This window comes from Sceloporus occidentalis, unplaced genomic scaffold (genome assembly GCF_023333645.1).
Source record: "Sceloporus occidentalis isolate IW3139 unplaced genomic scaffold, rSceOcc1.0.p SCAF_6, whole genome shotgun sequence".
NCBI classification, from domain to species: Eukaryota; Metazoa; Chordata; class Lepidosauria; order Squamata; family Phrynosomatidae; genus Sceloporus; species Sceloporus occidentalis.
Window position 1 is genome coordinate 11,991,778 of NW_028316986.1, and position 12,747 is coordinate 12,004,524.

A 12,747-nucleotide genomic window follows, 5' to 3' on the forward strand; every position below is an offset into this window, starting at 1 on the left:
ACACACATATATATATATATATATATATATACACATTATATTATAAATATTCTGGTTTAACTTTAACAGTGGCAACACTATGCGCATCTACACTGTAGAAATAATGCAGTTTGACACCACTTTTAACTGCCATGGCTACTGAATTCAGGGATTTGTAGTTTTCTGAGGCATCAGCAGGATTCTGACAAAGACTACAAATCCCAGGATTCCATAGAATGGAGCTACAGCACTTAAAGGCTATTATTTCTACACTGTAGATCCACCCATCCTATGGAATTCTGGGATTTGCAGTTTGGTGAGGGGGGGCATTTGGAAAGCTCAGCCAGAGAGAAAAAAAGAGGGGGCCCACAAATCTATAACACCCACAATCCCGCAGCACGTTACCATGGCAACGTGCGTTAATCACAGTGCAGCGCGTAAAAAGCCGCTCAAGCCGCCGCGAGCTGCTATTGGTTAGAAAAGGAAACGGCGGCTGAAAGAAAAAGGGGCGGTCTTTGCCGAGCGCCGCCTTTTCATTGGCGCTTTCCCCTCTTCGCGCTCGCGCTCCGACCAATCACAGACAGGGGCGCGAGGCAAGGGAGGCATTCGAAAAAAAAAAAAGCCCGGTCAACCGTAATTTCTTCATATCCAAAACAGAGCCCCAGAGCGAGCTATCCCTTTTTTATTGCTGTGTTTGCGATTCGCGCGCCCGCCCCAGTCTTATTCCTAGCAATTTCCTCTCGATAGAGTTTGTTCGCTTAGTTGGTGTGTTACCGGCTACAGTACGCATGCGCGAAGTGGTCTAAGCCTCCCAAGAGAAACCGCGCATGCGTTAAAAGTCGTCCGCGCCGGGAAAAGTAAAAAGTTTCTCGTCTCGGTTCGTGTTGGAAAGCGAAGGGAGCGGGTGGAAAATGGCGGCGTCGGGCTTCGGCTCGTCTTTATTCCGCGAATGTCCGCTTCTTTTACCTCAGAACCGGGAAGGGAGCGTCTATGAGGGCTTCGTCACCGCCCAGGTAGTGCCCTCCAGCCCGTAGATAGAGATCTTTATAAAATCATGCCTGGGTTCTGAGGTAAAACGAGGAGGATTCGAACTCAGGACCTCCTCTGGGAACATCGGCATTTGGGCTGTTTTTAAGGGATTTTATATGTTTTATTTATTTATTTCGTTTGCGTGCCGCCTTTCTCCCAGAAGGGACTCGAGGCGGCTCACAGATTCAAAAGGACAACAGCATCGTTTTCAAAGTAGATATTAATGTATTTTTTAATGCAGGTGCACGTTTAATACGGGTGGGTTTTTTCCTCCCTGTATGTCTTTAAATCAGTTTTATAGGGTTTTATAATGTATTTTGTGTGTGTGTGTGTGTATATATATGTGTATATATATATATATATATATATATGTAATGTGTGTGCACATACATGTGTGTATATATGTATACGTGTGTGTGTATATATACATATATATATTGTGTGTATGTGTGTATATGTATATATATATTCACATATACACACTATATATGCACACACATATATGTGCACACAAATTACACACACATATATACATATATACATATATATATACACACACTATATATTGTATATACACACATTATATATACAGTGTATATATATACACATATACAAAATATCTATCTATCTATACACATACATTAAGTGTGTGTGTGTATATATATGTGTGTGTGTATATATACATATATACATATATATATGTAATGTGTGTGCACATATATGTGTGTACATATGTATACATGTGTGTGTGTGTATATATATACACATATATTGTGTGAGTATGTGTGTATATGTATATATATTCACATATACACACTATATATATACACATATATCTGCACACACATTACATATATATATATATACACATATGCATATATATACACACACACTATATATATACACACACACATATGTACACACATTATATATACACACACTAATACACACACTATATATTGTATATACACACATTATATATATATATACACACACAAAATATCTATCTATACACATACATTAAGTGTTTGTGTGTGTGTGTGTATATATATATATATATAAACATACACATACTTGTATGCTTTTACAAAGTGTGAACTGTTTTGATACTGGAAATAAATCAGTCCTTATTTTAATGCTTTCCCCTATATGCTGTCAGTTGTATTGTTCTTTAAAATTGTGGACCTCTTCAAGTCCTAATTTTTGGAGAAAGCGGGATATAGATAAAAACAAGAACAATAAAAGGGTCTTCTCCCCTCTCTCTCTCTCTCTCTCTCTGTCTCCTTGTAAATAAGAAGGGAAGGCAAGGTGGAAAGGCTAAAAAAAACCCCTCCGCAGCCATCTAGGGAATGCATCTGCACTGCAGAAGTAATGCACTTTGACACCGCTTTAACTCCCATGGCTCCATACTATGGGATTCTGGGATCTGTAGTTTTGTGAGAGATCCCATGCCACAACAAACTACAAATCCCAGGAATACATAGGAAGGACCAAAAAATGAGCAGCAAGTTTACACTTCAACAGTATAGAAAAAAGGGGAACAACAAATGATATCTATTACTGCTTAAACATGTCTTATTTTCAAAATATATAATACTATATACAAAATGACAAGACACAATGGTAAATTACAATCAACAAAGTGCATATGACAAATCAGGGTAATCGAAGTCCATGTAGACAATGTCTACAGTGTTGGCAGTGAATATATATACTTCTTTCTATACATAGGAAGGAGCCATGAGAGTTAAAGTGGGCTCAGGCTGCATTAGCTCTGCAGTGTGACAGACTGTATCTACATTGTAGAAACAATGCAGTTCGACACCACTTTAACTGCCATGGCTCCATCCTACGTATTCCTGGGATTGTAGTTTTGTGAGATACTTGGGCTTCTCTGCCAGAGAAGTATCACAGAGAACTACAAATCCCAGAACTACGTTTTAAAACTGTAACTCCCAGGATCCCATGGGATGGAGCTACAGCACTTTTAAAGTGGTGTCAAACTGCATTATTTCTACAGTGTGGGCGCACCCTAAAAGTCAGCAGAGATAGGTGGAAGCAGTAGGTCAAAAACCTTCACACACATGCACCCGAAAATCCCCAAAACAAACCTTGGCTTTGCTGTGTTATATAAGGGGTGCCATTTTGCTGCTATACTTTACTATATTTAATGGGACTTGAGGATCCACAGTAATCCTGGGACCGAACCCCAAGGGTCCACTACTATATATCCCCAGTAGGTTCGGACCTGTTAAAATAGAGGTAGGCTTTCTCTTAAAGGTTGCAAGCTTTAAAAAAGGATACATGAAGGGAGCGGAGAGATGACAACACTACTAAGTAGTTAATACCTGCAGAATATGGTTAGGTAAAAGATGGCAAATGACCCCCTGGATGATCTTCCTTTGCCGGTGGTCCTACCTGGGCAGAGATACTGCAACTGAAAGGAAAGCTTAACCTTGCGCACTTAGCATCTGGGAAGCTTCTTCTGACTTCTTTCCTCCCCCTTTAAAACAAAGGAGATGATGAAGTAACTGTTTATATACAAAATGCCATCAGGTATACAAGGGAAAACCCACTCTCTCCATTAATACAACCCATCAAAACTATTTTATGTCTAGAAATTCAGTATTTACATACCGTACCACATTTTTCAATGTGAGTGTCATTTTGAGGTGTTTTTAAAGTATCTTTACTTTAATGAAACACTGAATCATAGTTATTTGACCTTTACAAAAAGGTCAGAATTACATCTGCTTTTTATTTTACAAAAAAGGCCATTTGAATGTAATAGATGTGAGAGCTACAATAGACTATGAAGGTAAAGGTTAGGGGTACATTAATTGCTTTCTTCTTATTTTTCAGACTGCGTTATGACACTTAGGTGAAATGTTCATTCCTTTGTACGAATGCTGAAAGTAATTATTGGTTAGCTGATGACTGTTTCTAAACTATGTTAAAAGTCTACGTTAAAATGCTAAGTTGATCAGAGCTGGGGAGACATGGAAACTTTCCCAAATCTTGGCAAGAACAAACCTTGTTTAGAAAACTTGCTGGAAGAGTCTTGTGCGTATTTACCTGGAAATCATTCTTGTTGAAATCCAGGGAGCTTGCTTCTGGGTAAATAGGTAATAGGACTGCTCTGGAAATTATTGTGTTAAGAAAGCTTGTGCTTTTGTGGGCGATTAACCACTTTTTAATATGCTAGCATGGAGCTGATTAAATACTGATCGTTCTTAGAAAAAGATTATTTCTTGTTCATTACATACGCTTAGGGTTGCCATAAGTCAGGACCTCCAAACCGGGACAAATGTAGGACAAATGTAGGGCAACATTTTCAAATGTAGGGCATATTTTTTAAAAATGGAGGACACACGAAAAATTTTGATTATTTTTAAAATATGTTAATATAAATGCATGTTCCTTAGGCATGCTCAAAATGGAGGACATTTTGGCATTATTCCTAGACAGATGGCAGAAATGGACTTCCCTTTCTGGCCAAACCACCCCCCTCCTCATTCTAAAACACACAACAGCACATTTGGGCATTTCACATGGCTTTACTTAACATGGCCTCTTGCATATTTCAGAGGCTTATTCCATAACCAAACCCTTTGGGTTTAACACTGAACATGGGTTAAAATGGCTATGCATATCAAACATGTCAAGGTGGTTAAACAAAAAGTGGATTTGCCCTCGGTTTCATAGAATCATAGAATCATAGAGTTGGAAGAGACCGCAAGGGCCATCCAGTCCAACCCCCTGGTGTCTTGCACCAACTATACTTCTCAGAAGTGTGTACTTGGTCAAGGTACTTTGGTTTTTCTTCACTGCGCATGAGTATGTAAAAATCAGAGCAAATTACATTGGCCATGACTCAGAGGTTTCATCATCAGCAGCATTAAAAGGAGAAAAAACACACAGAAAAGGCACTTTGGAAAGTCACACTGTCTCGGATTCAAAAACAGTGGGCACAGGCCTATGAAGCTGACTGATATCAATATCACCACCACCACCATCATCATCACTAACAATGTTAAAAGAAATCAAACTTGTTAGCATTAAAAGCAGAAAAAATACACAAAAATAGACTTGGGAAAAATAAATATTAGAAAAATACACAAGGGTAAAATAAAAGCCTCTGGCCACTTACCACCACCACCACCACCTCCTCCTCCTCCTCCTGCTCCCCCCTTCTCCTCCTCCTCAAGGCTATGGAATCCTGGGAACTGTAGCTCTGTGGACCATTCAGCCTCCTTTTGTCAAGAGAGCTCTGGTGCCATAAGAAACTACAATTCCCAGAATCCCATAGCACTGAGCCATGGATGTTTAAGGAGGGGTCAAACTATTTCTGCAGCCTTTTGCTACCCCAAAGCCCTTCCTATTTACAAGCAAGGCAAAATCTCTTCCTTCACCAAGCTATTGAAAACCAACCCAAATGGAGGGCTGATTGCTTCTTTCCCATTGGTCAGCTTTGGGAGAAATTTGCATATTACAAGTAAAGGTGTTTAGGGCCTCAAAAACGATCCTGTGATAAAGAATTAGAAGAATACTGACGCGGTATACATTTAAAAGATGAGGCATTTAGACTCCCAGTGAAACATGAACGATTTATGGCCTTTTTTTTCCTCACTGTAACCTGGAAAGTAATGCCTCTTGCAAGACATATGTACCAACTGGGCTGGCAGTAGCTCTGAGTGGCAGGTGTCCTGAAGACCTGCTCTCTAGGCTATGCCATGCAGGGAGGCAGGGAGCCTCCAGAGCCTTGCTGGAGGGGGGGGGAAATCCCGGGGGCGGGGCCAAACTGGGGTGGGACCGTGTGGACCCACCCCAAACCGGGAAAGTCCCGCCCCCAGGCGGGATATGGCAAGCCTACATACGCTGCTTTAAACATCTTAAGTCCCACTGTTGAGAAAAAGATGGGCTATAAATACAGTTGCAGCTTTGACTTTTGCGGCATTGGTTATTCATGGGTTTGGTTAATATGTTCTATCTTGGAATACTGTCAACTTCTGCCAAAAGTCATGCTGGAGGATCTAGAGCAGCAGTTCTCAACCGGTGGATCGCGACCCCTTTGAGGATCGAATGACCTTTCCACAGGGGTCGCCTAAGACCCACGGTTGGTGCCATAATCTCTAGCAGCCACTTTCTCTGATGCCTTACTTTTTTCATAGTTACTTTTCCCTCAGCCTTTTTCCTCCAGCCATTACTGCCTACACTGGTGTTCTTATGCTGGCTTAGTGCATCAACAGGATCCCAGGCTGTATCTCACAAAGAAATGAATAGTGGATATTCTGCCTAATGAGATGTTCTTGTTTTTTCCCCCAGGGCAGAGACTTTCACATAAGGATACTGTTACCATTGGATCTTCAGCTGAAAAATGCTAGGTGTGTTGCATGGTTTTCTGTATTTTTCCTACATTTGCAATATACGTTTTTTTAAATTATTATTTTAAACCATCTTGTTTTGAATGCAGTGATAGCTTTTGAATGGTTCTTACTAGCTATGAAGTTCATAAGACATGTCCTGCTGTTAATTTCTGGTTATAGAATCTGTAATTCTAAATTTGTGGTTTATATTCTCTGATTTAGAATCTGTGAATATCTGAAAAATATTGTATCGTTGGAATTTGTACTTCATTACACCAAAAATGAATAAATGGTGATAGAAATGGCTGTTTACATAGGATCTGAAAAAGCTTATGAATCCTTTATGTCAGGGTTTGTCCAAGTGTGGTTTGTGGGTTTTTATGACTCTAGGCCCCTCCCCAGGGTCAGCTCCCCCCTCAAAGATGCCCTCATGGGGCTTGTGGGGCATTCCTACGACAGTTAGTGCCCTCTTGAGCCAATTTGGGCCCAGAAGAGACATTTCTTAAAAACAGGAAGTGAACAAGAAGTTACTTTCACTCATTTCAGAGGCTGGATGGCCATCTGTCAGGGATGCTTTGAATTGGATTTCCTGCATGGCAGGGGGTTGGACTGGATGGCCCTAGTGGTTTCTTCCAACTCTATGATTCTATGATTCCATGATTCTATGATTTCCTTTTGTTAAAAGAAAAGTCTTCTCTTGAATCTAAGAAGGCCCAAGAACACGGTGAAATTACTCCTGCCTCCTAGAGGGCAGTTGGGGGCTTCCCCTCCTGTAATGGCAGAGTGGAGCCCTCCAGTGTCTCCTGGAGGAGCTAATGTGGCCCCCTCATCTTGCTCATTCCTACTTTAAATGAAACTGATCGCCCTATGCCCATTCCATCTTCAATTTCAGAACACTGAACCTTGAACAAAAAACTACAAAGGAAGATTGGAAAGAAAAACAGCTGAATTAGAATATATTCACAAACTCCAATCCATCCACAGTGGGTTGAACAATGTCAGTGGCTTCCTGGCACACTACACAAATTATAACACTGGATACTCTTAGCCACTTTAACATATCTCCTTTCCGTCTCTAAGACTGCACACACCACATCCCAAAACTTCCTCCACAATTCATACCGTCACCTACCTACCCTTGCTTTAGGCAACATCTTCCCTCCTACCTTTGTCCCTCAACAACCATAGTTAAAACTGAACTTGTTACCTCATTTGCATACTTACAATTTATTTCATTTCCATCTTTCTCCCTTGGCATACTGATATTCCAGACTGGCAGGACTATATCTCTGAATTTTACATATATGTGCTTGTCAGTTTTCTCCTTTAGAATGCAATAGGCTTAATATAAATAAATACCTAAATAAAAAAAAATAGTTTTAGGAAGGATACCACTTCTCAAGGCAGGTACTTTCAAATGAGACTTGAGGAAAAGTATTTTTGCCCTAGTACATTTTTATGCTACTGATCATTGTTCACGTGTTATATAATGTGGCACCTAGCCATTTAAAACTTGAATTATAGTTCTTAGCCATGAAGCTGGATTCTTAATTGGATTAAGAATGATTTACATACATTTTTCTCTCCTCCTGAGCAGATGTTGGCTGGCTAAGGCTTGTTAGCAGTCTCTTATAACCATGTTTCAGGGGTGGGATGGTTCTTGCAGTAGAAAATACTAGAGACAGCATGGCCACACTTTGAATATATATCATAGAGATTGGTTAATGTCACCTCAGATGATATAGGTCTTATTTTCCATCCCCAGGGCCATCCCTAGGTTTGAATGTTGGATTAAGATTCTGGGAAACCAGGGTTCAAATCCTGGCTCATCCATGAATATCCTTTGGGTATCCCTGGGCAAGTCACATTCCCTGGAAATGATTTGAAGGCACATATCAATAACAGTAACAAGGGTATAATGGGAAATAATTTTGAAACCAGAAAGATAATTAATTTTTTCATGCCTTTTCTTCCCATTTTTTCTTTCCCTTCCCTAGGGTGGCTGGCCAATTTCTCATTCATTTCTCCTTTTTTTGCTTCTTTTTGCCAACTTTACTGTTGCTCCCTTGCTTTCTAATCAGCTCAGATTCCTGCATGTGCCTTTGCATTTTACATGTGATCTATTTCAGCTATTGGAACCAGGGATGTGTTGTTGCTGTAACACAGGGTGCACAACACAGTGTGGGGCTGAGTAGGGTGACACCCACCTGAAGGTTGGCCCATTGGCAAGCCCTACCCACAGTCTGAGAAATGTTGAAATAGAAGGTTAATGGAATGGTTTAAACACGTTGTAAATCTTCCTTTTGAAAGCAAGTTAAAATGTTTAATTGGTTACTCTGTGGTAGCAAAAACCCAACCTTCAATGAATTCTTACTTGAACAAAACTAGACTGACAGTTGGCCCTCCACATTTGCGGCTTTGATTATTCACGGATTTGATTAATATGTTCTCTTTAGGAGTCTCTAGGTCCAGCATGACGTCTGCCAAAAGTCACGCTTGAGGACTTAGAGATTCCTAGAGAGAACACTTCTCTAGGCATTTGTAAGTCCTCCGGCGCAGTTTCATAGTCAAGTTCTGGCAGATCTTGACCATGCAATTGCGCTGGAGGACCTAGAGGTTCCTAGAGAGATATTCTCTCAGGTTAGAAAGAAGTGTATTTTTATTTGTGATTTTCCCACTTTCAAGGAGGTCCTGTGGCAAATGTGAAAGATCCACTGTACAATGTAGTCTTACAAGGACATTATTAATTGCACAATAGTAATCTATTCTCCTTATCCTTGTTTCCTTCAGTGTTTTAGATTTTAAACTTGAAGGTTGGTACTGCCTTATTTTTATGGATATATAACTTGAAAGAATGATTCTTGTGGAAGATTAGAAAAGAAATACTTTTAATACATCTGTCTTCAAATTTCAGTCATGTATTTCCAGTTTCTTTTTGGTAAATGAAAAAGTGCCAAGGACATAAAAAGTTTGCCCCAAGAATTCTTTTGCTGTCAGAATACAGTGCGCCTTCTTCATACGCGGGCGCAATATACACTGCTTTCAGCATACGGTGAAAGCAGTGCCAGAAGAAGCAGTGCTGTGCGCCGGAAGAAACAATAGCGTGTGTGACGTTGCATGTGTACACCACTGGGCTGCCATGAGCAGGAGCCCCATTTACTTGTAATGGGGCTCAAACATACGGCAATTTTGTTTACGCAGGGGGGGGGGGTCCGGAACGGATCCCCCATGTAAAAGAAGGGCGCACTGTATTATTTTGTCCAACTGTGTCTATCTAAAGTGCAAAGGTAATTATTTCTAAACGAAAATTGACACAAAAAAACCCCTCTCAAATTTAAGTGGGTTTGTATAGTTTTGATTCTTGAAACAAAAAAAAGGCCTGCATTTGAGAAATTTCTTTCCCATTGTACTGTTTGGAGTCTATCAGTTGGATCTGAGGAAGTAGACTTAGGTGGGATACAGACTGCCCCAAAAGGGCGGTCTGCCGCTGCCTCCATTTCCGCCGTCAGGAAGCCACAGCCTCCAAACGGCAAGGCTTCCCGGCAGCGGGAAAAGTCGCAAAAAGCAGCTTCTTTTTGCAGCACACAAGTGACGCCGCAGTGCGCCGTTGGTGCACTTGTGACGTCACCTGGGTGCCGCGATGTGCGGACGCTAGGCGTCCGTTACATCAAAATGGTGGCGCCCGTGTGAACCAGGTGCCGCCATTTTGTACGTACTCCGTACGTACTAGGGTTGCGGGTGCCTAAAAAAGATGTCCCCCAGGCAATCCTAGTACGTACGGAGTATGTACAAATGGCCTGTCTGGATAGGGCCTTAGTCTACAAAAACCTGTGCTACAACATCTTTCACAGTCTCAAAGGTTCTACAAAATCCATTTGCATACTGATATTGCAGACTAACACAGCTATCTCTGTATTCCACTTCTCTGAAGTTTAATATAAGAAACGAAAGTTTATATAAAGAAAATGCAGTAACCAGTTGGATTTCTAAAATACATTTTGTTAGAAATGATACTTAAATCTCAACTGGATATACTGTCAAATAGTCTCAGGAAGAATTATTTCATAGGAATTGTTAGTTTCAAAACAATGTAGAATAGTGACATGTTTTCAGCACAAGATACTTTTTTACATTGTGTTTAAACTAATAATTCCTATGAAATAACAAATTACAGAGCCATAGAATCCTGGAGTTGGAAGAGACCACAAGGGTCATCCAGACCAACTCCCTGCCATGCTAATTGTTCCTGAGAATTAGGAGCAAAGTACATAGAGATCCTTTGTAAAGTATTAAATCTTAGTGAGTGTTTAATTGCCCAGTTTACTTAATGAGTAATATTATATATTGTAGGATCCAGTGTAGCTGGCATATGAAGAAGTTGTTACATGGCTATCAACAGATTCTAAAGCAGGTATGCTAATTAAACATGCATTTGAAACTTTTGAATGTTAACAACATGAGTTGTTATAATTGTTGGCAGCAGGATCTACAGTCCACATCACATTTATTTATGAGTCTTATCTTTAAGAGTTGTACTGATTTTTCTCTAGGATACACCAAAGTAAATGGATTATGTTTTTTGTGGGTTTTTCAGGCTATGTGGCCATGTTCTAGAAGATTTTCTTCCTGATGTTGGATTATGGATCACCTCTGAAGTGAATCAGATTGTGACACTGATTGTATTATGGGGAAGTAATCTGACTGAAAATGTATGGGGGTGTGTGTTAAAGTTGAGAAAGACATGATAGGCTATAAAGGATGCATGATTTGGAGAAACCTTTTCCCCTCTGTTAAAAAATTAGAAACTTGGTTTATCCACTCAGATATTTAAAATATAATGGGAACTACTACTATACATAATGCATATTAAACTGGTGTTTGCTATCACAGGAATTGGTCATGCCTGACAACCTGGATGGTTTTAAAAGGGGACTGAATAAATTCATAGAAGATGGAGCTATCAGTCATGATGGATATATACTCAGTGCAATGTGTCTCTTGTGTAGCAGTTGCTGGGAAGTGTTTATAAGATGGTGACGTTGCAGTCACAAGAGCCAGTGTGGCGTAATGGTTTGTATGTTGGATTACAACTCTGGAGACTAGCATTTGATCCCCACTTGCCCATGAAACCCACTGGGTGACATTAGGCAAGTCACATGTTCTAAGCCTCAGGGGAAGGCAATGGCAAACCTCATCTGAACAAATCTCGCCAAGAAAACCCCATGATAAGTTTGCTATACATTGGAAAGGTAGTGTAGTTCATATGATAAAGAAAATTATTTCATCTGCATCATTGTGGTGTTCTAGTGTTCAGACACCAAAGTTCTTTCTCTTAATGGAGTCTCTGAAATAGAAGAAAATATATTGTATTTGGTATTTGTGTTAAAAATAATCTTTTTTTCTGTTATATATTTCTCTTACTTTTGTTTTTATTGTATCTTTATTATTGATGCTAAAAATAGGCAAATTTTTTTTAAAAACAATGCAAATAACAGGTTTGTACATACCGTATATATTTGACTGTAAGTCAGTTTCATATATAAGTCGAGCAGGTTTTGGGGCCAAAATTATGGATTTTGATACGACCTGTGAATAAGCCAAGGGTAAAATTTAGGCGCATGTAATGAAGAATGTAAAGGACAGAGTAAAGAAAAATAATGCCAAAGAACTTAACAAAATTCCAGCAAGCATAACTATTTGTGCACATACTAAAAGCTGGATGGTTGAGAGAGTAGAAGGAGGTCAGTACTTCCAGGGCACATTAAAATTTGCCTTTCAACACACACACACACACACACACACACACTCACTCACAGACACACACTTATATATGTGTGTTAGAACGGGGATCTTTAACCTGCCATCATGGTACACAACAACAGATTTTTACTCCCAGAAAGGGGAAGGTGTCAGAAGACAACAAGCTAGGGTCATACTGGGATGCGTATTTTCCTCAGGGCTATGCAGAAAAGGTACATGTGCAATATTTAAGTTAGATTGGCAGCAGTTGAGTCTAAACCACAGAAAGAAAAAAATAAATGGGTGGAAGAAAGAAGATTACAGATATGATCTCTGAAGAACGGGTGTGCACTCCATGATTTACCAGAAGTATGTGGTATAAATTATAATCCACCTAGGCTGCATCCTCACTGTGGAAATAATCCAATTTGATACCACTTCAACTACCATTGCTCAGTGCTGTGGAATTCTGGAAATTGCAGTTTTGTGAGACGTTTAGCCCTCTCTGTCAAAGAGCTCTGGTGCCACAACAAACTACAATTCTCAGGCTCCCATATAGCATTGAGCCATGGCAGTTAAAGTGGTGTCAGTCTGGATTATTTCTGCAGTGTGGAAGTTTTACATTTGACTCAAT

At 39.9% G+C, this 12,747-nt stretch overlaps 1 protein-coding gene across 3 annotated transcripts in view; it reads left to right on the top strand.

Moving 5' to 3' along the window:
* The first annotated feature begins 760 nt into the window (after positions 1-760).
* Positions 761-12,747, top strand: part of FANCL (FA complementation group L) — a 57,615-nt gene continuing 45,628 nt past the window's right edge. For 2 of the 3 annotated variants that reach the window (XR_016281646.1, XM_089528866.1), the window contains exons 1-3: positions 761-992; positions 6,334-6,392; positions 10,725-10,785. Coding sequence is in view for 1 of the 3 variants with exons in the window: in XM_089528866.1 (XP_089384992.1) it covers positions 891-992; positions 6,334-6,392; positions 10,725-10,785 (222 nt within the window). In the remaining 2 variants the exon portion in view is untranslated. Of the gene's footprint in view, positions 993-6,333; positions 6,393-9,164; positions 9,188-10,724; positions 10,786-12,747 lie in introns of those variants that run through there. The other variant, XR_016281647.1, reaches the window with a different exon arrangement.